The following is a 26,417-nucleotide window of genomic DNA, read 5'->3' on the forward strand; positions in this document are numbered from 1 at the left end:
GGTTGAGAGTCCACCTGCCGATGCAGGGGACACGGGTTCGTGCCCCAGTCCGGGAAGATCCCACAGGCCGCGGAGCAGCTGGGCCCGTGAGCCATGGCCGCTGAGCCTGCGAGTCCGGAGCCTGCGCTCCGCAACGGGAGAGGCCACAACAGTGAGAGGCCCCCGTACCACAAAAAAAAAAAAAAAAAAAAGTCATAGTTCTTTGCTTCTGTTTTTAAAAACTACCAAATATTACATTAGATCATACTTTTGGATATGAAAATGCAAAAAACATATGAAAATCATAAAAACCCAGTGGAATACTGTTAGATGACCAAGGAGCTACAAAATTTAGTAAAGCAGTAAAAGAATTTTTTTTCAGGACTTAAATTGTTGGCTAAATGAATAAAAACTAAATCAGGGGTCCCCAATCCCCGGGCCACGGACGCAGGATGTGAGCGGCGGGTGAGAGAGCAAAGCTTCATCTACCGCTCCCCATCGCTCCCCATCACTTGCATTACCGCCTAAACCAGCACCCCCTTCTGTGGAAAAATTGTCTTCCATGAAACCAGTCCGCGGGGCCAAAATGGTTAGAGACCACTGAACTAAGTAATTTATTTTTCCTTTGATTTTAAAATGCAACACACTTGAATAATTTAATTCCTAGAAATACAATTAATGCTCACCTCTTGACAAAGTGACATAAAATGATTTAACACAGAAGTGTATTGAGTTAACGTCCCATGCTACTGTCTAAAGCTGTCACAGCAGTGCTAAATTTTTTTAAATACTGCCATTACACTCCAGACCTCCAGATTTAACCTTAATTAAAAGACCATAAATGAAAACAATCATGCTCTGTACTGCAACTGTTGCCACATTGAAGGATTGTTTTTAATACCCATTTTAAAAGTCTAGGTTCTTAAATGTCACCAACTAACAACATTTAGGTAGGATACAGTAGCCTAGAAAAAGCACTAAACCCAGCTAAAACCTGAGTTTTCAATATTACCTTATCATATATCCTCAATATGAGATCAGAAGTCACGTATCCTTCCAAACTCTGTTTTCATAATATATAAATGGTATAATAAAAGCTATCATGCCTATTTAACAGGGTGGTTTCAGTATGTTAAATGCAAAAAGTATGGGAAAAGCATTTATTAAAGCAATAAACATGACACTATGCAGGTATTATTCATTAAATACAAAGCATTCTGGTTATTCCTGCAGGAAATTATAAAGACAGACATAGAAGACAAAATCCCAGACTCTGAAGAGCTTCTTTAAGAAAAAAAAAAAAAAATACTGTAAACCCATATATGAAATATCTGAAAGGTTTAAAAAAAATTACACTGCATTGATTATTCCCTTTTAAATTCATGACCAAAAAATATATATACCCTCAACAAATATTTCTTGGCTTATCTAAGGAGAACAGAGAGGAGGGAAAAAATAAATTCAGCATTTCTTCTTTCTTCTTCCTTGCTGGGAGTGCCACTTCCCAGCGCTGATCTGCATACACTCAATAGCCATGTTAAGGACAGCTATGGTTCCAGACTTCATTAACAATGATTTGCATAGTATAGATTTAGTAAAAGAATACAGAACTAGCAAAGTGAATACCTAGATTCAAGTAAATAAGGCATCTATGGCAGGTCCAGGTCCCAGAACCTATCTTCACATCAGCTTTCAGGCAAGCATTTTGGGAAACTAATCACACATTATGAAAATGACTATGCAGGGAAAATGACTTCCCTGGTGGCGCAATGGTTAAGAATCCACTGCCAGTGCAGGGCACACGGGTTCGAGCCCTGGTCCAGGAAGATCTCACATGCCGCAGAGCAACTAAGCCCATGTGCCACAACTACTGAGCCCATGTGCCACAACTCCTGAAGCCTGTGCTCCTAGAGCCTGTGCTCCATAACAAGAGAAGCCACCACAATGAGAAGCCCATGCACCCCAATGAAGAGTAGCCCCTACCTGCCACAACTAGAGAAAGCCTGCACACAGCAATGAAAACCCAACACAGCCAAAAATAAAATATAATAAAAAAAAATAAATAAATAAAATAAAAATCAAACAAACAAAAAAAGACTATGCAATGCTAATAACCCAGATATTATTTCCTTTTTGGCACAATGTCTGTAATTTTAAAATGTATCTGTAATTAGTTACCCATTTTATCATAACATACACACACACACACACACACACACACACACACACACACACCTTAAAAAGCAGTCAAAAATAGAGCTCTATGTGCAATCAAATATTTCTTTAAGTTACTTATTTATTAGAATGATTATCACAGTAAAGAAATATTAGGTTTAAGGGCTTCTTATTCCTCTTGGACCATATTAATTAATCTTCATAATAATCACCAAAAAAATAATATACTAATTATTTCATTTGACAGATGAGGAAACTGAGACAGAAGGTAGTATGTAGTAAACCAGGATTCAAACTGATGAGGGCCAGTAGTACTCACCCAGTCATGAGAATCAAGAATATCTCCATACATTGCCAATATCAATCACCCCTCGGGTACAAAAATCACTCCTCCTGACTGAAAACCACTGATCTAGTTTTACGAGAATTTTAATGAGAAATGAATATTGAATTTTATCAAAAGTTTATTCTGACTCTATTGAGATGATTTTGTTTTTAATCTGTTAATAAGTCAATTACATTAATTGACTTCTGAATGTTAAGCTAAACTTGAATTCCTCGGCTAAACCTCACTAGGTCATGATATTATTCTTTTAATATAATATTGGACTGATCTGCTAAAATTTTCTTAAGAATATTATATCTAAATTCATGAAGGATTCTGAGTTTGTAGTTTCCTTTTCTTGTAATGTCTTTGTCTTGTCCTGGTATCAAAATTCTGCTGGCCTCAGAGAATGAATATGGAAGTGATCGCTTCTCTTTAACTTTCTGATACAGTTTGAGTGGAATAAGTAGAACTAGAATTACTTCTTCTTTAAATATTTATTAAAACTCACCAGTGAAGCTACCAAGGCATGGAATTTTCTTTAGGAAAAGGTTTTTAATTATGAATCCAATTTCTTTAGTAAATACAGGGCTGATCAGGTTACATATTTCTTCTTGAGTGAGTTTTGGTGGTTTGTATCTTTTAAAAAATATAACCATTTCACCTAAGTTGGCAAATATATGGACATAAACTTGTTCGAAATACCACATTACCGTACTTTTACTACCTGTATAATCTATAATGATACCACCTCTCTCATTCCTGATATTGGTAATTTGTATCTTTTTTCTTCCTCATCTGTCTGGCTTAGAGGTTTATTAATTTTATTCATTTTCTCAAAGAACTAGCTTAGGGTATGTTGATTTTTTTCTTTGGTTTTAATATTTTTTTCACCTATTTCCACTCCAATATTTATTATTTCTTTACTTCCTCTTACTTTGGGTTTAACTGCTTTTCTTTTTCTAGTTTCTTAATTGGAAACTGAAGTCATTGAGTTAAGACCTTTCTTTATTTTTCTAAACAGGTATTTCGTGCTATAAATGTCCTTCTAAGTAGGCAGTAAATATATCTCACAAATTTTGATATGTTATGTTTGCTTTTTCATTCAGTTCAAAACACTTTCTAGCTTCACTTTTGATATCTTCTGAAGTACATGAGTTTTCAAATATTGGAGGATTTTCCAGATACCTTTTGGTTCTAAGTTAATTCCACTGAAGCCAAACAATAAATTGTATGATATGACCTGAATCCTTTGAGACTTGTTTTGTAGCACAGAATATGGTAAATTTTGATGACACTTGAAAATAATTTTCACTCCATACTGATGTGTAGAATACTCTGTAAAGGTCAATGATGTCAAGTTAGTTAATAGTGTTATTCAAGGCTTCTGTATCCTTAATGATCTTCTTTTTACATTCTATATCAAGTATTGAGAGAAGGATGCTGTAATCTCCAAGTGTAATTGTGAATTTGTGTATTTCTCATTGCAGTTCTGTCAGTTTTTGCTTTATTTATTTTGAAGCTCTGTTATTAGATGCATAAATGTTTAGAAATATTATGTCCTCTTAATTCATTTACCCCTTTACTGTTATGAAATTACCCTCTTTTTCTCTGGTAATATGCTCTGCTCTGAAATCTACTATGTCCAATGTTAATATAACCACTCCAGCTTACTTCTAATTAGAGTGAGCATAATATACCTTTTGTCAAACCTTTTACTTTTAACCTGTTTTACTTTAAATTTATTTGTCCCTTTACTTTTAAAGGGGCTTCTTGTAGATTACATATAGTTGAGTTGATCTGAGGTTTACAATACACATCTTAAAATTATCAGTCTACCTTCAAGTGATTTACACAATGTCCCATATAGTATAAAAATCTGACATTACACTTCCATTTCTTCCCTCTTGAACTCTGTATTACTGTTGTAAAACACTTTACTTTTACATATGTTATAACCCTCACAAACTACATTGCTATTATTTTTACAGTCAATTACACTTTTTTCATTTGTTTGCTTTTGTTTTGTTTTGTTTTGTTTTTGCGGTACGCGGGCCTCTCACTGTTGTGGCCTCTTCCATCGCGGAGCACAGGCTCCGGACGCGCAGGCCCAGCGGCCATGGCTCACGGGCCCAGCCGCTCCACGGCATGTGGGATCCTCCCGGACCGGGGCACGAACCCGTCCGCATTGGCAGGCGGACTCTCAACCACTGCGCCACCAGGGAAGCTCAGTCAATTACACTTTTACAGGGGGATATATAAGAAAAGTATCTTTTATATCTATGCAGATAGTTACCATTTCCAGTGCTCTTCATTTCTTTGCGTAGACCTAGATTTCCAACTACTATTATTTCCCTGAAAACTTCTTGACAAACTTTAACATTTCCTCTAGTACAGGTCTGCTGGTGATGAATTCTTTTAGTTTTTGTATATCTGAAAAAGTCTTTACTTTGCTTTTGTTTTCTAAAGATATTTTGCCGGGTATACAATTCTACATTGACAGGTTTTTTTTTCAGTACTTTAAAGACGCTGCTTAACTGTCTTCTGATATGTATTGTTCCCAATGATAAATTTGCTGTCGTCATTAATCTGTAATCATATGTATGAAATGTTTCTTTTTCCTCTCTGCTTTTAAGATTTTTCTCTTTCTCGTTGGTTTAATTGACTATTATATGATTAACTTCCATCATGTTCCTTGTGCTTGAGGTTTGTTTATGTTCTTGGCTGACAGTGTTTAGAGCTTTCATCAAGTTTGGGACATTTTGAGTCATTATTTCTCCAGATGCTTTTCCTGACCCTCCCTCTTGCTCTCTCTCACTTTTAGACTCCAATTGTATGCATATTGGGCCAATTCAAGTTGTCCTATTAGATCACTAATATTCTCTTCATATTTTTTATTTTCCCTTGATGTTTCATTGATAGTTTCTATTACTATGCCTTTGGGTTCACTAATCTTTTCTTCTGCAAGGCCTGACATGCCATCAATCCTATCCTGTGTATTTTTCACTCATATTTTATAGCTTTCATCTCTAAAAGTTAACTTTGGGTGTTTTAAAATATCTTCCATATCTCTATTAAACATGTTCAATATTTCCCCTAGCCCCCTGAATATATGAAATACCATAAGTATTATTGTTTTGATGTCCCTGTCTACTAATTCTATCACAGGTATCACTTCTGCGTTGATTTCAAATGATTGGTTTTCCTCATCATTATGGGTCATATTTCCTGACCCTTTTCATGCCTAGTAATATTTTATTGTATGACAGACATTATAAATTTTACCTTGTTGGGTGCTGTATATTTTTGTACTCCCATAAATTTTATTTAGATTAGGTTTGTTTTGGGACTCAGATCCTTTCAGGCCTTGCTTTTTTTTTTTTTTTTTTTCCAATTTGGGGCCAGAGCAGTGTTTAGTGTAGGACTAACTTGTGCCCCACATTGAGGTAAAATCCTTCTAAGCAGTCTTCCCAATGCCCTGTGAATTATGAAATTTTCTACTCTAAGTGGTAGGAACAGCAACTATTCCTAGTCCTGCATGAGCTCAGAGGATTTTTCCCTCTAATGGGTTTTTCTGGTTCCTTCCCCAGCCTCAGGTAGCTTCTTCTCATGCATTCACTTATCAAAACTGAGTTGAGTACTCATTGGGACCCTCTGTATCCCTCTGGAGTTCTCTACCTTTCTCCTCCACTACATGCAGACTCTGGTCTCCTTGGACTCCTAGCTATGCCTTGTCAACTCTGAGATATAGCCAGGCTCTGCCTCAGTTCAACAACCCTGCTCCATGGCCCAGAAATGCTCTCCAGGTAGTAAGCCAAGCAATCACAGGGCTCATCTCACTAGCTTCTAATCTTTCACGGATCACAGTCCTTCATTGATTAATGTACAATGTCTTGAAAACTGTTGTTTCATTTATTTTGTCTGGATTTTTGTTGTTTCGGGCAGAAGAGTAAATCTGTTCCCTGTTATTCTAATTTGGCCTGAATCAGAAGTTGTCAATTACATTAAACATTTAAACACACTTGTTTTTACACTTCCAGATAATTCCAACACACGAAGTCTCTGTAGGTCTGCTTCTGTTGTTTATTGTTTCTGTCAGATCTTGATCTTGGTGCCTTGTTCCCTTGTGTACTTGATTATTTCTGACTAATATACAAAAATTATATGTGAAGGACTTCCACTTCTGTGAAGATCAGGTATACATATTTTCCCTATTCCTCCCATTAATTACAAAAACCCTGGACACTATATATATATAAAACAAATATTTAAAGACTGAAAGGTAGAAAGAAGGCAGCAGACCATCTAGAGACCTTGTGATCCAAAGAATGACATGGTGGTAAGTACCTAGATTTTCTCTCTGCCTTGAATATCCCAGTCTTAGAGTTAACAAAACCTGCAAGCCAGAAATGCTACTAGGCACAAATAAAAACCTTCTCTGTCTTCCTAAAGGACCAGGCAAAGGGCAGCCTATGAAAACAGACAATAATCATTTGACTCCAGCCAAACACCTCAGAAAAAACTGTGGCCCAACCCCCGTCACAATGGCCAAGTGGACAGCCTAGACTTCCACCCTCACAAGGCTGTAACGAGGCACCCGAACACCCCCAATGGGGAGGAGTCAGGGAAGACCAAGGAGAGAGCTGGGACCTTCATCCCCACCAGCTGAAACTAGGCCTGGGCTCCCCTACCCCCCACCGGGGGTGTTAGTACAGACCACGTGCACCCAGCAGTAGAGGAGCCCCATCACCCTTCAGGTGTCAACAAAAGCCAAATGTTTATTATATGATTTGTTTTTTATTTTGCATTCTCTTCTCTTACACACTGCCTTCCTTTGTCTCTTTTATTTATATTCCTTTGTAAAATTCTGCTTCCTCACATCTGCTTTTTTTTTAATGATTTACATTTGCCTCTTTAAATTTTTTGACATATTTTTATATTATCTTCACAAGGCAAATAGAAAATAAAGCTGTATAAAGAGTAGTTATGATAAAAACTCATGCCTAAAGAAAATGTGCACCCTTTTTTCCTTTGGCCTAATTGACCCTGTAGTGGTCCTTCAAGCCACTTAGAGCAGAGTACCTACTAGCTTCAAAGTCAGCCTCCAACCCTAAAATCCTTAGGATGAGTAATCAAATCATTGAAAAAGAAACACAGGACAAAGAAGCACAAGACAAAATTATTTCCTAAAGTACCGGTAAATCTACCTCCAAATGAACTACTAGAATAATGATATTTTCTCATGTTCTGAGCCATTCTGTCCTTTTACCAGAAAGTATAGGATCTAAAAATCCATCTTCTTAGCCTTTATTCATGCACATCCAGAGAAATTCACAAAATAGTCATGTATAAAGATGACTATCACCATATTGATTGTGATATTGAGGAGCTGGAAGCAATCTGGAAATCCATCACTGGAAGAATGAACAAGTAAAATGTAGTAGATGAACTAGATGGTGGTAATGGTTGCACAGCTCTGTGAATGTACTAAAAAACCACTGGAATGTAAATTCCAAAGGGGTAAATTTTATTGTATGTGATGTATATCTCAATAAAGCTATTATAAGGTATATATAGGGGATGGATATTCTGGCACATGGATATTCTGCAGCAGTCAGAGCAATGCAGTGGAAGGATATAAAGCAACACACATAGGTCTCGAAACATGCTGTCAAGTTCAAAGTAAATACAATATGGACAGATCTTCAAAACGCAGTATTAAATTGTCCAGTAAAGAAAATAAGAGGGAGTCTCTAATAATTCCCCTTTTCATGCTCCGTGTCTGCCTTTGTGATCAAGTGGGTCATGACAACTTTCAAGAATCTATTCACCTTGGATAACAAAGTATCTCAGCTTCTACCAAATGAAGATAAGAGCTCAACATTGCCCAATGTTATATTGGGTACGAGAAGCACATTCCTCAATGTGACTCAAAGAATCAGAGTAAGAACAGAGAGAGGAATAGAATCCCTAATTCTGGTACTTGTTTAAAAAAAAAAGCATCCAAGAAATGGATCTACTAGCTCAGGAACTTAGCTGAGGAAAGATCCACTGTTGTTTACCTTCCTTTGGGAAAACAAGGTCATTTGGTTGGCTTAAAGAACTTGGGTCTCAAGGCTAATGGAAGGGGGTGGGGAAAGAAGCAGCACAGGTATTATGTTCACCAACTTAGAAGAGAAGGGTCATTCTCTCTCATCTTTCCCATTTTCTAGAGTACTTGCTTTCAATCTCCATTCATTCAAAAATTATTCATTGAGCATATATTCTAAACACTGTTTGTAGGTACTAGGGATGTCAGTGAATAAGCAAGAATTCTTGCCCTTAAGCAGCTTATATACAGTGAGGGAAGAATGACAACAAATAAGAAAATTTAATTTTAAAATTTAAAATTTAATTTACTTATATGTGCCATGAAAAAGATTACGAGTTAGAGAGGTGAGGTGAAGCTGCTTTAACTACGATAGGAAAGGAAGGCCTCTCTCAGGCTGTAACAATGGGTTAAGAACCATATAAGGAGAAGATACTAGCCAAGAAAAACCTAGGGAAAAAGATTTCCAAGCAAAAAAACAAACAAAAAGCAAGTGGTAAGGCTGTAAAGGACTAATAAGCTTCAAGTAGTCTACAGACAAAAAGAAATCCAGTGTAAAGAATGAGAAGAAAGTAGATGAAGTCAGAGAGGTAGCAGCCTTGTGAGGCATTTAATTGTATCCAGGGTGCAGTGAGAAGTGGGATGGGACGGTTTTTCTGAACTTTAAGCAGAAGATCAATAAGCTCTAATTTGTATTCCCAATGACTCTGACTGCTATGTGGAAAACAGACTATATAAGACGACAGGACTGGGAGGATGTAAACCATTCAGTCTATTCAGACAGCTCAGGCAAGAGATGTTAGGGCTCAGATTCTGGTTATAACTGTGTAGGTAATGAGTCACTGTAAGATCCAGAGTAAAATTTTGAAGTAGAATAAGATTTTACAATGGATTGGACCGAGTATAAGGTGAAGAAAAGAGTTAAAACTCCTAAGTTTCTGGCCTGAGCAACTGGATGGATGGTTGATGTCATTTGCTGCAAAAGGAAGGCTTAGGGGAGCAATTTAAGAGACAGTATTTATAATCGTTTTTTGAATTTAATACTTTCAGTTTATTATTTTTCGAGTTCATCTGTCAAATTTCTCCAACTAGCTTACAATCCGTTTTGTATTTCTTTTGTATCTTCATGTGCCTAGCATAGCTGATATATAATCAATACCTGCTGGATCTAATTAAATTGAAGTGGTCTTACAAGAAAACTTATGAATCAACATTTTCAAACCTTATGTTTGAAAAATCAAATACAGATGTTTTAATCAAAGACACTGCATGTTCAAAATTAAAAAACAAATGCTAGAGACAAGCCTGTAGGTATATGTTTACAATTTTAAAATGCATGCATTGTTGAATGCTTGGTGGCATAAAGCAAACTGCAGAGAGAAGTTTTCAAAGGGAGTTAACATAGAAAGATTTTTTAATGTCATAAGTTATAATTAAATGAAACAAATGAACTAGAACTTGACAGCACATCCTAAATAACTATTAGCAGCAAATGATAAATTTTGAAAAACTGGAATCCGCAGTCATTGTTACAACCAACGAAATAAAGGGAAATCATGTACATGCAAACTTTTACGTATTCTCCTTTAAATCATACTGTGGCAAAGGTGAATGCTAGCAGCTTATGTTCTTGTGGGTAATTGGCTCTGGCATATTAGCCCCAGGAAAACACTTCCATCATCTTCTAGCCATATCTTGGGCAAATGCCAGAGAAAATATTTAATTCTTTATTTCATACCTTTTCTGTGTACCTTTTATACATTTTGCCCTTTAATAACTAATTATCTAACAATGCTAAAAATCTTAAAAAATTATACAATTTTTAAAATTGTACACTTTTCTTTCTAAAATTTGCTAACATAGAACAAGAAATCAATGACATTTTCACATGGGTATTAATTAAATTATATTAAATTGTAAGACTTTGTAGCCTTTAAAACTGCTAGTTTAATTATAATTTATGACATTTATAGCTAAGGCTATAAATTACTTAAGTCTAATAACTGAGACTTACCAGGGCTTCCTGATATATATCATGAGTAATAAGAGTAGCCCAAGGGAAGATCTTATAATAACAAAAGCATTAATAGAGATGTCCCTTATTTAGAGTATGTAGCTCTCTACCTGCCCCCTACAACACTAACATAAACAGAGCATATTCACAACTACACAGTATAAACACTGTCCTGTTTTCTGTTTTGAGACAACTATCAATGCTAAAAAACAGAGATAAGGCTTACATCTCTCTCTCCCTCAGTAAAATATAGGGTCCTCGGAAGCAGGGACTATACCTTGTTTATTTTGGTAACCCCAATTTCACCAACAGTGCCTAACAGAGTAGATACTCAGCAAATGTTGCTTATTCTTTTTTTTGTTCCTAAACCTTGGCCTCAACTTGGCAATCCTTGGAAAAGCAACAGTTTTGTCCTGTGATCACCAGTGACACATCTCTAAGATGGAGCTACCTCCAATTCCTCTCCTTTCCTCAAGGTTCAGGTCCCACGTAATTCATAAAATCTTCTCTGATTTCCCCAGCCCAAAGATACTTCCCTTTTCTACAGTTCTAAAGACTGTACTGTCTAATCATATATTTGACATGAATACACTATCTTGGACTATTTATTACCTATTCATTTTAAATCCAAATCTAGATATACTTTATTCCCTCAACTAAATTAATTTCAAGGACAGAATAATGGCTATATTTGTGTCCAAATACATAACAAAGTGCTCTGCACTCAATAAGTGTTCACTGATAAAAATAAAGACAAAGATGATAAAGGTAATACGAAGCCAGTTTTGCATATTTTTCTATCAGGTATTCACTCAAAGGCATAGCAATGCCTTTGAAATTTCCTGATCAAAATAAGGAGTGGGTAACTGTCACAGCCAAAACTAACAAAATGATATTATTACTAACTAAAGAGTATTTTACTGTCACCCAACATTTTGAGTAGGACTGTATATATATGTATATGTATAAAACCAACCCAATATAATGAAAATATAACCAAGAAGTATGTGAAAAGGTAGGATTACACCCTCAAAAAATGATTATTTAATATCATGAGCAATCAAAACTATATGGCATAGTAACAAAAGATGTCACAAAACAGTATGCCCCCAATTTTTTTTTTAATGGGTATATAATGTGAATGTGCATCTATGTTTGTGTATTTATATAGGTACACTGGAGGAAAGGGAAGGGAATAAAGAAATAAACACTAAAATGTTAGTAATTACTACACAGTAAAACTACAGATGATTTTTACTTTCTTCTTCATGTTTTTCTCTACTTTCCGAATCAGAAACACATACCTAAATACAATGTATAATTTTCTTAAAATAAAACCTCCCAACATTTAGTAATTTTGTCGTTGATGTTAAAATAGGCCAACAATCTCAACTTAGTCTAGTGAGCAACATAATAGAGTTACAGAACAAAGTTATTTCTTAAGGTTAAACTCAGTCTCTGAAAGTATTTCTTACCTATTCTGCAATAACCACCCTCTTAGTTAAGTAATAGTTACATAGCAATAGTATAAATAAAAGGCTCTATTCAGAGGAAGGGACAATGAAGATACTAAGACTATCATTAGTATCCAGAATGTATCATGTACAAATTCATTTCCTTTGGACATAGTCAAAAATCCATGTGTAAAAGCCTTTGATCTCATTAAATTTTTAAATTACAGACCCTGGCTGACAAAAGATAAAAGACCAATTCATGTTTTGCACTTTCTGAAAAACTTGCCCAATACTGACATTTATTAATCTGGACATAAAAAGTACAAATCTACTTAACAGACAAATGTTAATGTTAAGTCAACACAAAAAGTTTCCCATTTAGAAAGATCGAGAGATTCAAAGGTTTATTCTAAATTGGGAACACTATCAAAACAACATAGTACAGCCACTCTGGAAAACAGTTTATCAGTTTCTTTAAAAACTAAACATTCAACTACCATACAACCTGGCACCTACACTTCTGGGCATTTATCCCAGAGAAATAAAAACTCATGTTCACACAAAAACCTGCACATGAACATCTATAGCGGCTTTATTTGTTAACAGCCAAAAACTGGAAACAAGCCAGATGTTCTTCAATGGGTGAATAGTTAAATAAACTAGTACAGCCATACCATGATATACTACTCAGCAATAAAAAGAAATGAACTACTGATATACCGAACAACTTGAATCTCCAGAGAATTACATTGAGTGAAAACAGCTAATGACAAATAGTATGTACTATATAATTCTACTTGTACATCATTCTTGAAATGATTATAGAATTTAAAAAATTACAGAAATAAAGAATAAATTAATGGTTGCCAGAGGTTGAGGAATGGGAGGTAAGGGTCAGAGGGAAGTAAATGTAGCAACAAAAGGGCAGCATGAAGGATCCCTGTGAAGGAAATGTTCTCTATCTTGACTACAGTAAATATCAATGTAAATATCCTAATTTTGATACTACTACAGTTTTGTAAAATAATACTATTAAGGGAAACTGAGTAGAGAGTAACATGAGATCTCTCTATTATTTCTTACAACTGCATATGAACCTATGATTATTTCAAAATAAAAAGTTTAATCTCAAAAAAAATACAGTATTTTTAGGGCATTTTCCAACATTGATTATATTAATCAAAATCAAATATCTTCTCTCCAGGAATTTCCAATCTAAACAAGGCAACACAAAAAAAGTTTGTTGAAATTTACTTCGAATTTAAGATAAATGTGTAAATACATATAGTATTTCAGTATTAAAGTATCACCACGTGGTAGTATAGAAAAGCATGTGTATGACTAAAAGAAAAAAAAATGCATTAAAACTCAAATCTATTCTAGCATGCAGATGTAATATTTTTAAGTTTTTTACAAAATCAGAAAGGAAAGCAGCATCTAGCATAGTTTGGTGCTACTATTATGGTTTCCACAGCACCCTATAATTCATCTTCCAGTCCTTTTCAAACATTATTTCTATTGTGACTTTTCCACTAGACAGCAAACTCCATAAGTACAAGGACTGTCTTCAACTTGCCTTCCAGCATATAGCACAGTAACTGACACATGATAAGAACAGAGCAAAAATTAAACATTTTGAACTGAAATAAGTTGCTGAATACAACCCTGAACTACATTCCCTTGTTACAAAATTCAAAAACCTATCCTTAGGTAAACACATAATTAATTCATCTTTCCACAGCTGAATTTTTCAATGTCGCCTATCAATTCCATTAAACAACTTTAAAAGGTTTTAATACAAATATGTTTTTAAAATATGAACTTGACAATGAAAAGCATATAACCTTGATTATATATTTACAGTAAATATCAGACTAGACAACATTAATTTCAATTCTGAAAACTTAGAAATTTAGAAGCCTAGCTAATTATAGTATTAAATATATTCAGTATTTAGATAGAATGAATGCTATTCTGATTCCAAGAAAACTGTGCATCATAAAAGCTCATCCTTAAACCTTTTTTGCCACAAGAAGTTAGCAATAGAAGCAGAGTATGAAATGAAGTTAAAGATATATAGCGAGACATATACAGATATAGATATATACCCTATCAAAGATGAAGATCTAATCTTTAAGGAAAAAAGAGTCATGAAGGACACAGGGCCATGAATCATCTTCCTCCTTAAGTAAGTGCAATTCAGTCATATATGACAGGAATAAACCAGAGAGCATCAAAGCTATTTTAAACATTTAAGTCTATCCTTTAAAACAGAGACAGAAAATATTCTCAAATTTAAGTAGGTTTTCTTTCTTTTTTTTTTTTAAGGGAACTTGATTCAAAAAAACAAACAAAAAAAGGTTAAAAAGTACATGGAAAAACCTTGAAAGCAAATAAAAAGAATTACTCACCAAGTTGGCCATATAAATTGTGAGCAGCCCTCTCCTGCAAATAATTTTAAGAAGAGACAGCGTGAGACTAACCATCAATTTGACTTAATAATCACTTTATCATTTTTTTAGAAATCTACCAAAACAATTACCAGAAGTTGTGGAAAAGGGATAGATTATGCTGATCTAAGTTTTCAGTACCCTAATAGTTGGCTGTAAATAGATTCTACAAGTCATTCTAATCTGTAGTCATTAAACATTCTGTTTAATGCTCGTTAATTAAAATTCTTTAAAATTACTATTGCGTAGTAATTGTTAACTAGACTTACTGTGAAAATCATTTTGCAATATACACCAGTATCTAATTATTATATTGTTCACCTGAAACTAATATAATGTTATATGTCAATTACATCTCAATTTTTAAAACTACTAATACCTTATTATTTATTAATAGGAAGAGAGGTACAATTTGCTATTATTCTATGTTTATGCTAGAGAACTCTAAATTTAAGGAAGAATCCTAACAAATTCATCTTGCCAAAAATGTCAAGGCCATATAAATTTTAACTAAATGCATATTTATTTTTTAAAAAACAGATCTTCTATTTGTTTCACACACAGTGCAACTGTTCATTAGATGCCATTACAAATCATACAAATCACCTTGTTTTAATTTCATTGTTAAGTGAAAAGTCAGGCAGTAAGTTAATTCTCTAATGCCAAAGGACAAACAAAAGCTCTATAAACACTCACTTTACAGAAAAACTGCATATTTACTAAATACATATTTACTCTTACTTAATGAGAATTCATCTAGAAACTCAAAGATAAGGACAATTTTATACCCTTAATCACTTTATTTAACTTATCTGCACATGAGACCATAAATGAACCATATCCTATCCTCTAAGAAAGAGGTCTTTAATGTTTTAAGAGTTCAAGGGCAGAGTTCAAATAATAAACTCTGAAAATTATAAAAACTTATTTGAGTTTCAATTATGAACATTTTTTTAGAACTCAAAGAAACTACTACTTTATATATAAAAGAAGCAAAAATATCAAATCACTTTCACTTAAATATCATGCCAGGTCTTGATATTAACATCATCAATCAAATCTTCTTGATGTCAGATCCAGTCATACAAAGTCTTGATTGCTCATCATTTAACTTGGCTTAATAGGATTTTTAATTTACTAAAGCCACATGGAGGCAGTACGATATAAGTGAACAATGCTGAAGTGAAGTTCTGAAATCAAGGTTCCAGTTAACTTTAATTCTCTGGTACCCTGTAATTTTGTCATAAAAATAAGGGAACAAAACTAGTTATCTAACTTACATTTTCAAACATAAAAACTACTTAAAGAAAAAAACTTACATTTATCAGCAATATATAAAACATATCATTGGGCCACCCTGGTTGAAAGGAGGAGGTGGTCTAGGCATACCCACTGGGCCACACCCCCCCAGCAATGTCCCTCTTCAGCAGGTCCTAATGCACCTCAGCAGAACAAGACAAGTCTACTGACCTTCTAAAAAAGTGTTTCAGAATCAGTGACAAGATGACCTGTAAGGTCCCTTTCAGCTCTTCTTTTCTATGATTGTACATACGAATTGAAATTGTTCTCACTAAACCTTACCAAGCTTATTAGTTCCTACCAAATTCTAAATCAAAGATGTTCTAATAGTACTTATTTTAAATAAATTATATCAAGAAAAGTTAGGGTAACATCATCATCCAAGAGTCACACATACACAGAAAAGTTCAATCCTTCTCAAGTGATACCTATTCTTACCAACAGCTGGTTACGTACGAAGAAAAAAATAATATTCTTCATTACAAAAACCAAAATAAAAATATTTCTGTAATTTCAGTGGTAGTCCCTGAAAATACTTTTCATTATGAAGTGAACTAATGTATGATGCTATCTTTAAAAACATTTGTTCCACTAATCTCATTCTGCCTCTAATATTAACAGTAATCCAAGCTCCAGAATCATCACTAGCTTCCATCTATAACTGTTTACCTTTACTGAGCAAAGATTATCTTGTTAACTTTTACATTTTCACAGACCTGCAATAATAGCACCTGGCATCTATAGACACTAAGCAAATGGTAGAATTACTAAGCAAGGTGTTACTAGGAACCCAGTTTTATAAAAAGGAACACATTATAAACATGTATTATAGAAATATAATCACAAAAGATAGCCACCAGACAGAGCAAGGGCCAATTAATGATACTAATTTATTAGCAAGCAAAGACGTGATCTGTTTGTCATACATTTGTATAAAATTTAATAATTTACAAGGTATAATTAATATTTTGAAATCAGATTTTATCCTCTCACTAGTTCTATGAAGTGTAACACAGATACTACTGCCCTCACTCTATTGAAAACCAAGAATCAAAGAAGTGGTTTCCTTAAAAATACAAAAGCAGCAAAAAGCAAGTTCGTCTGACTCCAGTTTCACGTTGTTTCCAATGCACAACTTCTACAGCAGAAAATCTTTACATTACTAAGTTACCTTTCTTTTTTTTTTTAATTTATTTATTTTTAGCTATACTGGGTCTTTGTTGCTGCACGCGGGTTTTTCTCTAGTTGAGGCGAGCGGGGCCTACTCTTCGTTTTGGTGCACGGGCTTCTCATTGCAGTGGCTTCTCTTGTTGCAGAGCACGGGCTCCAGGCGCGCGGGCTTCCGTAGTTGTGGCACATGGGCTCAGTAGTTGTGGCTTGCGGGCTCTAGAGCACAGGCTCAGTAGTTGTGGTGCACGGGCTTAGTTGCTCCGCGGCATGTGGGATCTTCCCCGACCAGGGCTCGAACCCGTGTCCCCTGCATTGGCAGGCGGATTCTTAACCACTGCGCCACCAGGGAAGTCCTAAGTTACCTTTCAATTCTAAAATTCACTGACTTGTTTAATATGCTGTCCTAGCAGGCTTCTGTGTGATGAGGATGAACAAAGCCTTGACACATTCTTACTACTGGGAAAAACTGAGGATGCATCATTGTTAGATTATGTCCTATTCTGGTCTCAAGTTTCAATTTATCCTTCCCAAACAATGAGGAAGATCACCTCCTTCCCAGCTTTATCTGAATTCCAACCCAAAGCTAATAGCCTCAAGAATGAGAGGGCAATGCCTGTGATGGGCATGATATGTTGGATTACATAGCCAGGCTCTTTTTGGTGACTTTACCTGGTACATCTTTAACCTCCATTCCAATGTCAACTTGGTAGGTTAGAATATGAGAACAGTGATTTATTTTAACACTTCTCTGGAGATGTTCAGTATCATAGGAAATAGATAAGCTAATTAAATACAAATTTTATTTAATACTTGACTGTATCTAGCCTAGGTCTGAAGACAAACAAGTCACTCCCTTCCTAGTGCATAAATTCTCTCTGGAAACCAAGTTATATATTATAAAACACTGCTTACAACAGTGATGGGGAAGGGGGAGGTGCCAATTAGAACAAAAGGTGGCCTAGAGGAAGGGCTGGGGCAAGGAGGACAATAACTTTTTAAACTTCACAGGAGACTCTGATACACAAATACTCCCATTCTGCTGAGAATCACTAGATTAGAAGACTGGTGAAGCTCAGTGAATAAGCAGTCTAAAGTTAGTCGAGTATTTCTTTAAACTACGGATAAGCTTCTTTTTTTTTCTTTTCTTTTTTTTTGATGGGGAAAAGGGGTGAATCTTTTAAACTTGCATGAAAAATGTAAGTGGGTGTGCACATCAAAGGGTACTATCTAAAAAAGTATTAAGAACCACTGCTGCAAGAACTAACTCTTTGTAATCAGAGTATCACTACTCCTGAGGGAAAATATTAAAATAATTAAATTTTCTTAACATCTCAGTAGGTTAAAAGGTATCCTCACATTCTACTGAAATTCCAAGGATTATCTTCTAACGACATTATTTTGTCTCATCAGATGAACAATAATGCTTTTTTTCTGGAAACTTTAGTGTAAATATTCTTTAGCTAACTTTCTCAAACTTCTGAATGATACTGTATATAACACATTTCATAACTAAGGTCATTACAGAATACAGAAAGAATGGTATAACCTCTAAATTCTAAATATTTATATATTCTATGTATATATATAAAATATGTGTGTTCTGTGTTCTATGGATAAGGAGAAATTAGAGATTAAAGAAAAGCAAAGTGATTATTCTTAAACATTGTAATGGTTACCAAGAGATGCTATTTAATCATTTCAGAAAGTCTTTCAAAATATAATAGATTTCATCTGTCAGAATGTTTTAGAAGAGTATAAAATACTTCTTTAAGGTATAAGAATGGATAAGGTAAACTTGAAGTCTAGAGCAAGAGTCTATAATCACATTCTATTATATATAGTAGATAATACAGAGTAAGCTTTTCAGAAGACTGCAAGGTAATTTAATTTTCTTCCTGTGAACATGACACTGAAACTTGAAGATCCCAAGAATTTATAGGCCAGTTTATAAGTATTCTTTTATTCACATATTATATATTTGATTCATTTTGGTCATATCTGCTTGGGAGTTTCATAACTACAACAGTGCAATTTAACAACTCAAGCCATGAATATGCTTAGAATAAATATGCAATTTTTGATACTTTAATCCAGGTCCATGTTTGAGCACCCTGCAGTTTCAATTTACCTAAACTAATACTAAATATCAAAGCAAATCCATAGCAATTCTACAAAACAAAATCCATCAGAACAACTTCTTTCTGAACCACAAACAAAGCACTTCCTAGAAAAAGAAAGAGAAGACTAGTTCTTAACAGCCCACCTAGGGATAAACTAGATGTTACCAATGCTTCCTGCTGAGTTACTACCATCACAGTTCTTTGTGGCACAAATTTTTTAAGCAACCCTGGAAACAACTTCAAAGCTTTCACAGAACCCCACAGTGATGCGATTAAGATTTAAGTAAGCTGCCCTCTTACAAGGTGTTAGGAACTAGCTGGCAAAGCATGCTTAATTCTGTAGAGGGAAGGAGACTGGGAAAGATGGATGGATGGATGGAGGAATGGATGAATAAATGGATGGGTGAGTTGGAAAGTTGGGAGGAAATAAGTTTAAACCAATGTAGATGAAGACATGAATACAGATAGATCTTCACTTATACATCTATATCTATATATATATCCATCATACATATGTGTGTATATATAACCATGTTGTATGCTTGTACCTCATTAAATGCTTTTTGAAAAACAAATTATACAAAATGTATAACTTCAGTAAAGATTTTATTAAATACAGCTTTAGAGATTTAAAAATTAGGATTACTGCTAATTTGGAAAAAACTGCTTCCACATTGTTTCTTCTACTCTTTCTAATATATTACTGATATTTATTTTTAAAAGGATGAACTGACAACTGATCAATTGATAAAGATCAATTGAAATCTGATTCCTTAAATGTTGCTGTTTCCCAACTTATAACCTCAGACCTCTTCTTATTCTGAGCTTTGAGACTCTGATCTTCTCCCATAGCTTCAACGATAACCTACAAGAAGGGAACTTCCAATTTTATTTACATAACTCCTGTGCTTCTCCCGAACCGAATCTAGACTCATATTTCAAGCTGCCTACTGGCTATCTCCATCACTGACTTTCTTTGTGAATTAAAGGCATGATTACAAATTCCTTTTCCTTAAAGTAAAAACTATAATATTAATATGCTTCATTTTGGGCTAGATGTAATAATTTTGAAATACACATAACTTCAACCTTTGTAAATTACTTACAGTCTATTCAGGGATCTTGATGTTTAATGAAATCAATAAAAATTTATTTTAAGTAAAAAATACTTTTTCAAAGCAAGTAAGACCACTGAGTTAACTTTTGCGCAATTCCAGATAAACATAGACCGTACTTTCTTAAAATAAGACACACTATAAAGCAACTTGTAAAGAAAACAAAAAGATTTGCTTTTCTATCTTTTAAGGTTAAGGCCAAAAAAAACACTTTTAAACCTGCTTTTTAAACAGTAAGTCACCAGCTTCTGAACAATACTATAAAATTAAATTTTAAAGTTTTTAATTAGAACCCCAAACCAGTATTTGTGGCTGATGTACATATACATACACAATTCTAAAAAAAACCCAAGGGCTTCCCTGATGGTGCAGTGGCTGAGAGTCCGCCTGCCGATGCAAGGGACACAGGTTCGTGCCCGGGTCCGGGAGGATCCCACATGCCGCAGAGCGGCTGGGCCCATGAGCCATGGCCGCTGAGCCTGCGCGACCAGAGCCTCTGCTCCATAGCGGGAGAAGCCACAGCGGTGAGAGGCTCGCATACCGCAAAAATAAATTAATTAAATTAAATTAAATTAAATTTAAGAAACCCAAGAACTCAAAAGCTATTTCCAGGTATTAACTGCATCACCTAATAAACAACAGAATCAATACATATCACAAAAAGTTCGACTACTAAACAATCACATCAAGATAAGGATCAATTTTTCTTCAGCAACCGTGGGATAATACTTATAAAGAAGCCAAACTTAAAAATCTGATCAGGTCTTCAAAACAGTAAATCCACTCCAGTTAATATTTAGAACAGGCCATAATCTAGAACCAATTTTCTATGAATACCTACCGTCTATGAATAAAACACCAGTGCAATAGCTCACTTAAAAAAACAAAATCAGAAAACTTAAAAAAAAAAATAGTGTACTACCAAAGGTAAATGGAGAATAGGAAATAAACTAGTAACCAAAATCCAAGTTATCACCTCACTTCTAGGAAACCTCTTTATGCCTTAAGAAGTTATAGCTTTTAATATCAATAACACAATTTTATTTTAGAATTATTATGCTATTTAAACAAATGTTGGTCTTCAAAGAAAATTTTGACTTTTTTGAAACTAAAATTATAAAGATAAGACCTAGACTAATACATCAACAGAAAAAAATTCAGAAATCAACAAAACACACATATATATGAAAAATTGGTATATGACAAGGAGCATTCCAAATCAGTGGAGAAAGAACGGACTATTGAACTCCTGGTGCCAGAGTAACTGACTATTGGCTAGCAAAAAAAGAAAGAAAGAAGGGGGGCAGGGGGGTGGGGGGGGAGAAGAGAGAAAAAGAAAAAAGAAAGGAAAGGGGAAAACAAAATCCTATAATAAATAACCTCTAAGATGGACCTAAACATATTTCTACATTTTGGGAGGTGATAATATTAACGTTAAGAAGCTATAAAGTTATAAATATATAATGTAGACTGTAGAGCAAGCACACACACGAAAGAAAAATATTTCATAAAGAAATACATAGAAATGTTATTCTAAAATAACAAAATCATTCTTCCAGTTTCCATGTAGGGAGCTTGGAAGTGATCACTTAGTCCTAACACCAAGGAAAAAGCTCAACAAACTGAAAAGTTAACATCCACAAGAAAAGTAAGGTCACATTGCAAAATGCTGCCCGCAAAACTGGAGAGACTGCAGGCAGATACAGAGAATTACAACTTAACAGAGCACAGACTCACAAGCTGAAACCTCGGAGGGAATGAGAGCCGGGAGAGGAAAGCCTGCACTGTAATTGATAAATAGCAGGAGGCTCAGTGTGGAAGTTAAAAATTACAGAGGTATCAGTCTTAAGGGGGCCCCACACTTTTTTGAGTTTTACCTCCAGGAGCTTGACTAGGTTCTCACAGTAAATAGCAGAGAAAAATCCCCTTGTACTTCCAAGTAGAGGGAGGGGAAAAGGAACCATTTTGAAATAAGCCAGAGCACTGGTTGCCCTCAGGGGAAACTAGTTAAGCAGAGCCTAACCTGCTGGGGTATTATGAGAGCCTTACTCATCTGGGGAAGGAAAACACCCAACTCCACGTGGCTCTAGAATTCCACATGGAGGAAGGGGAAAAACCCAACTCCAGCACACTCTAACCATCCTGCCCCACCAAGGGGGAGGGGGAAAATTGAGAAACACTTGTTAAGTTCACAGTCCACAGGCATAGGCTCATTGGAAGGCTGAAACCGAGTCAAAGGACTATAGAACACTTCCCTTCCCCACACAACTCACCACTACATTACAAAAGGCCTATTTACAGCAATTCCATTTACCTGGTACATCATGTCCGGCTAACAAGAAAAAATTACAAGACATACCAAGAGGCAAAAGACACAAATTGGGGCTTCCCTGGTGGCGCAGTGGTTGAGGGGGACACGGGTTTGAGCTCTGGTCTGGGAAGACCCCACATGCCGCGGAGCAACTGGGCCCGTGAGCCACAACTACTGAGCCTGCGTGTCTGGAGCCTGTGCTCCGCAACAAGAGAGGCCGCGACAGTGAGAGGCCCGCCCACTGCGATGAACAGTGGCCCCCGCTCGCCGCAACTAGAGAAAGCCCTCACACAAAAACAAAGACCCAACACAGCCAAAAATAAATTAATTAATTAAAAAAAAAAGAATGCCTTTGATGGGATTATTAGTGGACTGAACACAGCTGAGGAAAAAAATCTCTTAGCTATAGGATCAGTAGAATCCTCAGAAACTGAAAAGCAAAGAGAACAAAGACTGAAAAAAAACAGAAGAGAATATCCAAGGATTGTGGGATAATTACAAAAGGTATAACATATGTGTAGTGAGTATAGCAGAAGGAGAAGAAAGAGAGAAAGGAACAGAAGAAATATTTGAAACAATGATGACTCAAAAATTTCCCAAATTTATGTCAGACACTGAACCATAGATCCAGGAAGCTCAGAGAACATCAAGCAGGAAAAATGCAAAAACAAAACTACACCCAGGCATATCTTATTCAAACTACAGAAAATCATAGATAAATAAAAATCCTTAAAGAAAAACACACCTTACCTATAGAGGAACAAAGATAAGAATTACATCTGGGGCTTCCCTGGTGGCGCACTGGTTGAGAGTCCACCTGCCAATGCAGGGGACACAGGTTCGTGCCCCGGTCCGGGAAGACCCCACATGCCGCAGCACAGCTAGGCCCATGAGCCATGGCCACTGAGCCTGCGCGTCCGGAGCCTGTGCTCCGCAATGGGAGAGGCCACAACAGTGAGAAGCCCGCGTACCACAAAAAAAAAAAAAAAAAAGAATTACATCTGACTTCGCCTCAGAAACCATGCAAACAGGAGAGTGGAGTGAAATACTGAAAGCATTGAGAGAAAAAAAACACCAACCTAGAATTCTGCACCCTGTAAAATTATCCTTCAAAAGTGAAGGACAAATAAAGATTTTACTAGACAAATAAAATTGAATCTGTTGCCAGTAGACCTGCTCTGCAAGAAACGTTAAACGTTCTCTAGAGAGAAGAAAAGTATGAGTCAGAAACTCATGTACATAAAGAAAGGTAGAGCATCAAATAAGATATAAGTGAAGGTAAATTTTTTAATTTTATTTTTCTTATTTTTAATTGTTCAAACAGATAACAATTATTCAAAATAATAGCAACAATGTATTTGATTATGTATGTATATATCGAGTGTGTGGTGTGTGTGTATGTGTGTGTGTGGTAATTATGCTTATAAGTGAAGTGAATGACAACAATGATACAAAGGACAGGAGGAAGGAATTTGGGCTATTTTGTTACTATAAGATACTCTCATTACCTATGAAGGGGTACAGTATTATTTGAAAGTGGACTTGGATTAGTTGTAAAGATGCACTGTAAAAACTAAGGCAACCACTAAAAAAAGTATAACTGATATGTTAAGAAAAAAGAGAAAATGGAACCACATATAACATTCAGTTAAAACCACAAAAGGCAGAATAAGAGTGGAAGACAAAAATAAGAACAAAGGCAACAAAGAGAAAACAGTAATGAATATGGTAGAAATTAATCCAACTATATCAATAATCACTTTGAATGTCAATGGTCTAAATACAACAATTAAAAGACTGTCAGAGTTGATCTCAAAACATAACCCAACTACACATCATCTATAAGAAACCCACTTTAAACATATAGACACATAGAGATTAAAATAAGTAAGCATATGAAAACATGCTCCACAAAATACATATGTCATCGAGGAAATACAAACTAAAACAACAATGAGATACCACCACACATGTATTAAAATGGCCAAAATTCAGAACACTGATAACACTAAATGCTGGTAAAGATGTAGAGCAACAGGAATTCTCATTCATTGCTAGTGGGGATACAAAATGACTCAGACACTTTGGAAGACAGTTGGCAGTTTCTTACAAAATTAAATATACTCTTACCAGATGATCATACCCAATCATACCCCTTAGTAATTATCTAAAGGAGTTGAAAATTTATGCCTACACAAAAACCCACAAATGGAGGTTTATAGCAGCTTTATCCATAATTACCAAAACTTGGAAGCAACCAAGATGTCTGTCAGTAACTCAATGGATAAATAAACTGTGGTACATCCAGACCATTATTCAGTTCTAAAAAGAAACAACCTATCAAGCCATGAAAAGACATGCAAGAAGCTTAAATGCATATTACTAAGTAAAAGAGGCCAATCTGAAAAGCCAACATACTGTATGACTCCAAGTATATGACATTCTAGAAAAGATAAAACTATGGAGGGCTTCCCTGGTGGCGCAGTGGTTGAGTCCACCTGCCAATGCAGGGGACGCGGGTTCGTGCCCCGGTCCGGGAAGATCCCACATGCCGCGGAGCAGCTAGGCCCGTGAGCCATGGCCGCTGAGCCTGCGCGTCCGGAGCCTATGCTCCGCAATGGGAGAGGCCACAACAGTGAGAGGCCCGCGTACCGCAAAAAAAAAAAAAAAAATATCATTTTAGGACAAGATGGTAATCAGGAATGACTGCTAATTTTCTTATGTGTGATAATAGTGTTGTAATTATGTAGGAAAGTACCCTTATTTTAGAATATGCATTCTAAAGTATTTGGGAGTAAAATGTCATGACGTCTACAATGTACTTCTATATGGTTCGTACACACACACAATACCACACATACATAGACATATAATCACATACAAATAAAGTAAAAATGGTAAAATGTTAACAACTGTTGACTCTAGGTGATTGTTACACAGGTGTTCATTTCAACATTTTCTGCTGAAAAGTAGGCAAATAACTTCAAAAATGCCACCTTATTAAAGTGCTAAAAATAAATTGAAGCAAACTTCATTTAAAGCATCTTTAAAGTTTCATATATGAGTACATACTTTGAAATCATATTTCCAAAACCAATATTTAGATTTTTAAATTGATCAGAAAGTTACAATCACCAGAACAAGGCTCTCATTACTTACGGTCAAAAAACCAATAAAAATACTTAACACACTTACCATGTGTCAGGCACTCTTCTAAGCACACTTACATAAGTAACTCACTTAATTCTCTGAATAACCATGTGAGTAGATTATCACTACCTCCATTTTTCAGGTAAGGAATAAGCCATAGACGTCACACAATAAGTGGCGGAGCCAGTCTCCCAAGCCAGATTTTATAGCTCCAGAATCCACACTTTTAACAACTATTCTGTACTGTCCTCTCAGGTGGGGAACCTATGTTTCTAGCAATACTGACTTGATTTTCCTGGGGTTATAACATCCTTTGATTTTAGTAATTTTAATAATCTAAAAGTATCATCAAACAGAGAATCACAAAAATTTAGATACTATTACATTTACAAAAATGCATTAAAATGGCTTCAGGTGGTTTAAGTAAATATTTAGTCACCTAACAACATCTATCTATAGTCTTACTAGGGGATCAATGATTATAACAAACATCTTCATAAACTGAAAGATGATCCCATCTTGATTAATATACCTGACCGTATCTTTATTCTCCGGGATAAAGATGGAATCAAAGCAGTTCTCAACAATAAAAATAATTATTCCTGAAATGGCAACTATTCTTTTATGCAAAATGTTTAACTTCAACAGTTTACCTGACTGAAAAACTTACATAACAGTTTGTAGCATTTTGTAGAAATCTTATTATTCCACGTGGAACATTTTCAAGTTGATAAAAATGAAAATTTTTTTAAATGAGAAGATATCCC

General features: G+C 35.3%; 1 protein-coding gene across 1 annotated transcript in view; it reads right to left on the minus strand.

The window, feature by feature from the left end:
* The window catches only part of TMEM135 (transmembrane protein 135), a 249,545-nt gene that overhangs the window by 177,691 nt on the left and 45,437 nt on the right, over positions 1 to 26,417 (minus strand). The window contains exon 4 of the mRNA XM_032640541.1: positions 14,447 to 14,480. Within this exon, the coding sequence (XP_032496432.1) occupies positions 14,447 to 14,480 (34 nt within the window). The remainder of the gene's footprint in view (positions 1 to 14,446; positions 14,481 to 26,417) is intronic.

This window comes from Phocoena sinus, chromosome 8 (genome assembly GCF_008692025.1).
Source record: "Phocoena sinus isolate mPhoSin1 chromosome 8, mPhoSin1.pri, whole genome shotgun sequence".
NCBI classification, from domain to species: Eukaryota; Metazoa; Chordata; class Mammalia; order Artiodactyla; family Phocoenidae; genus Phocoena; species Phocoena sinus.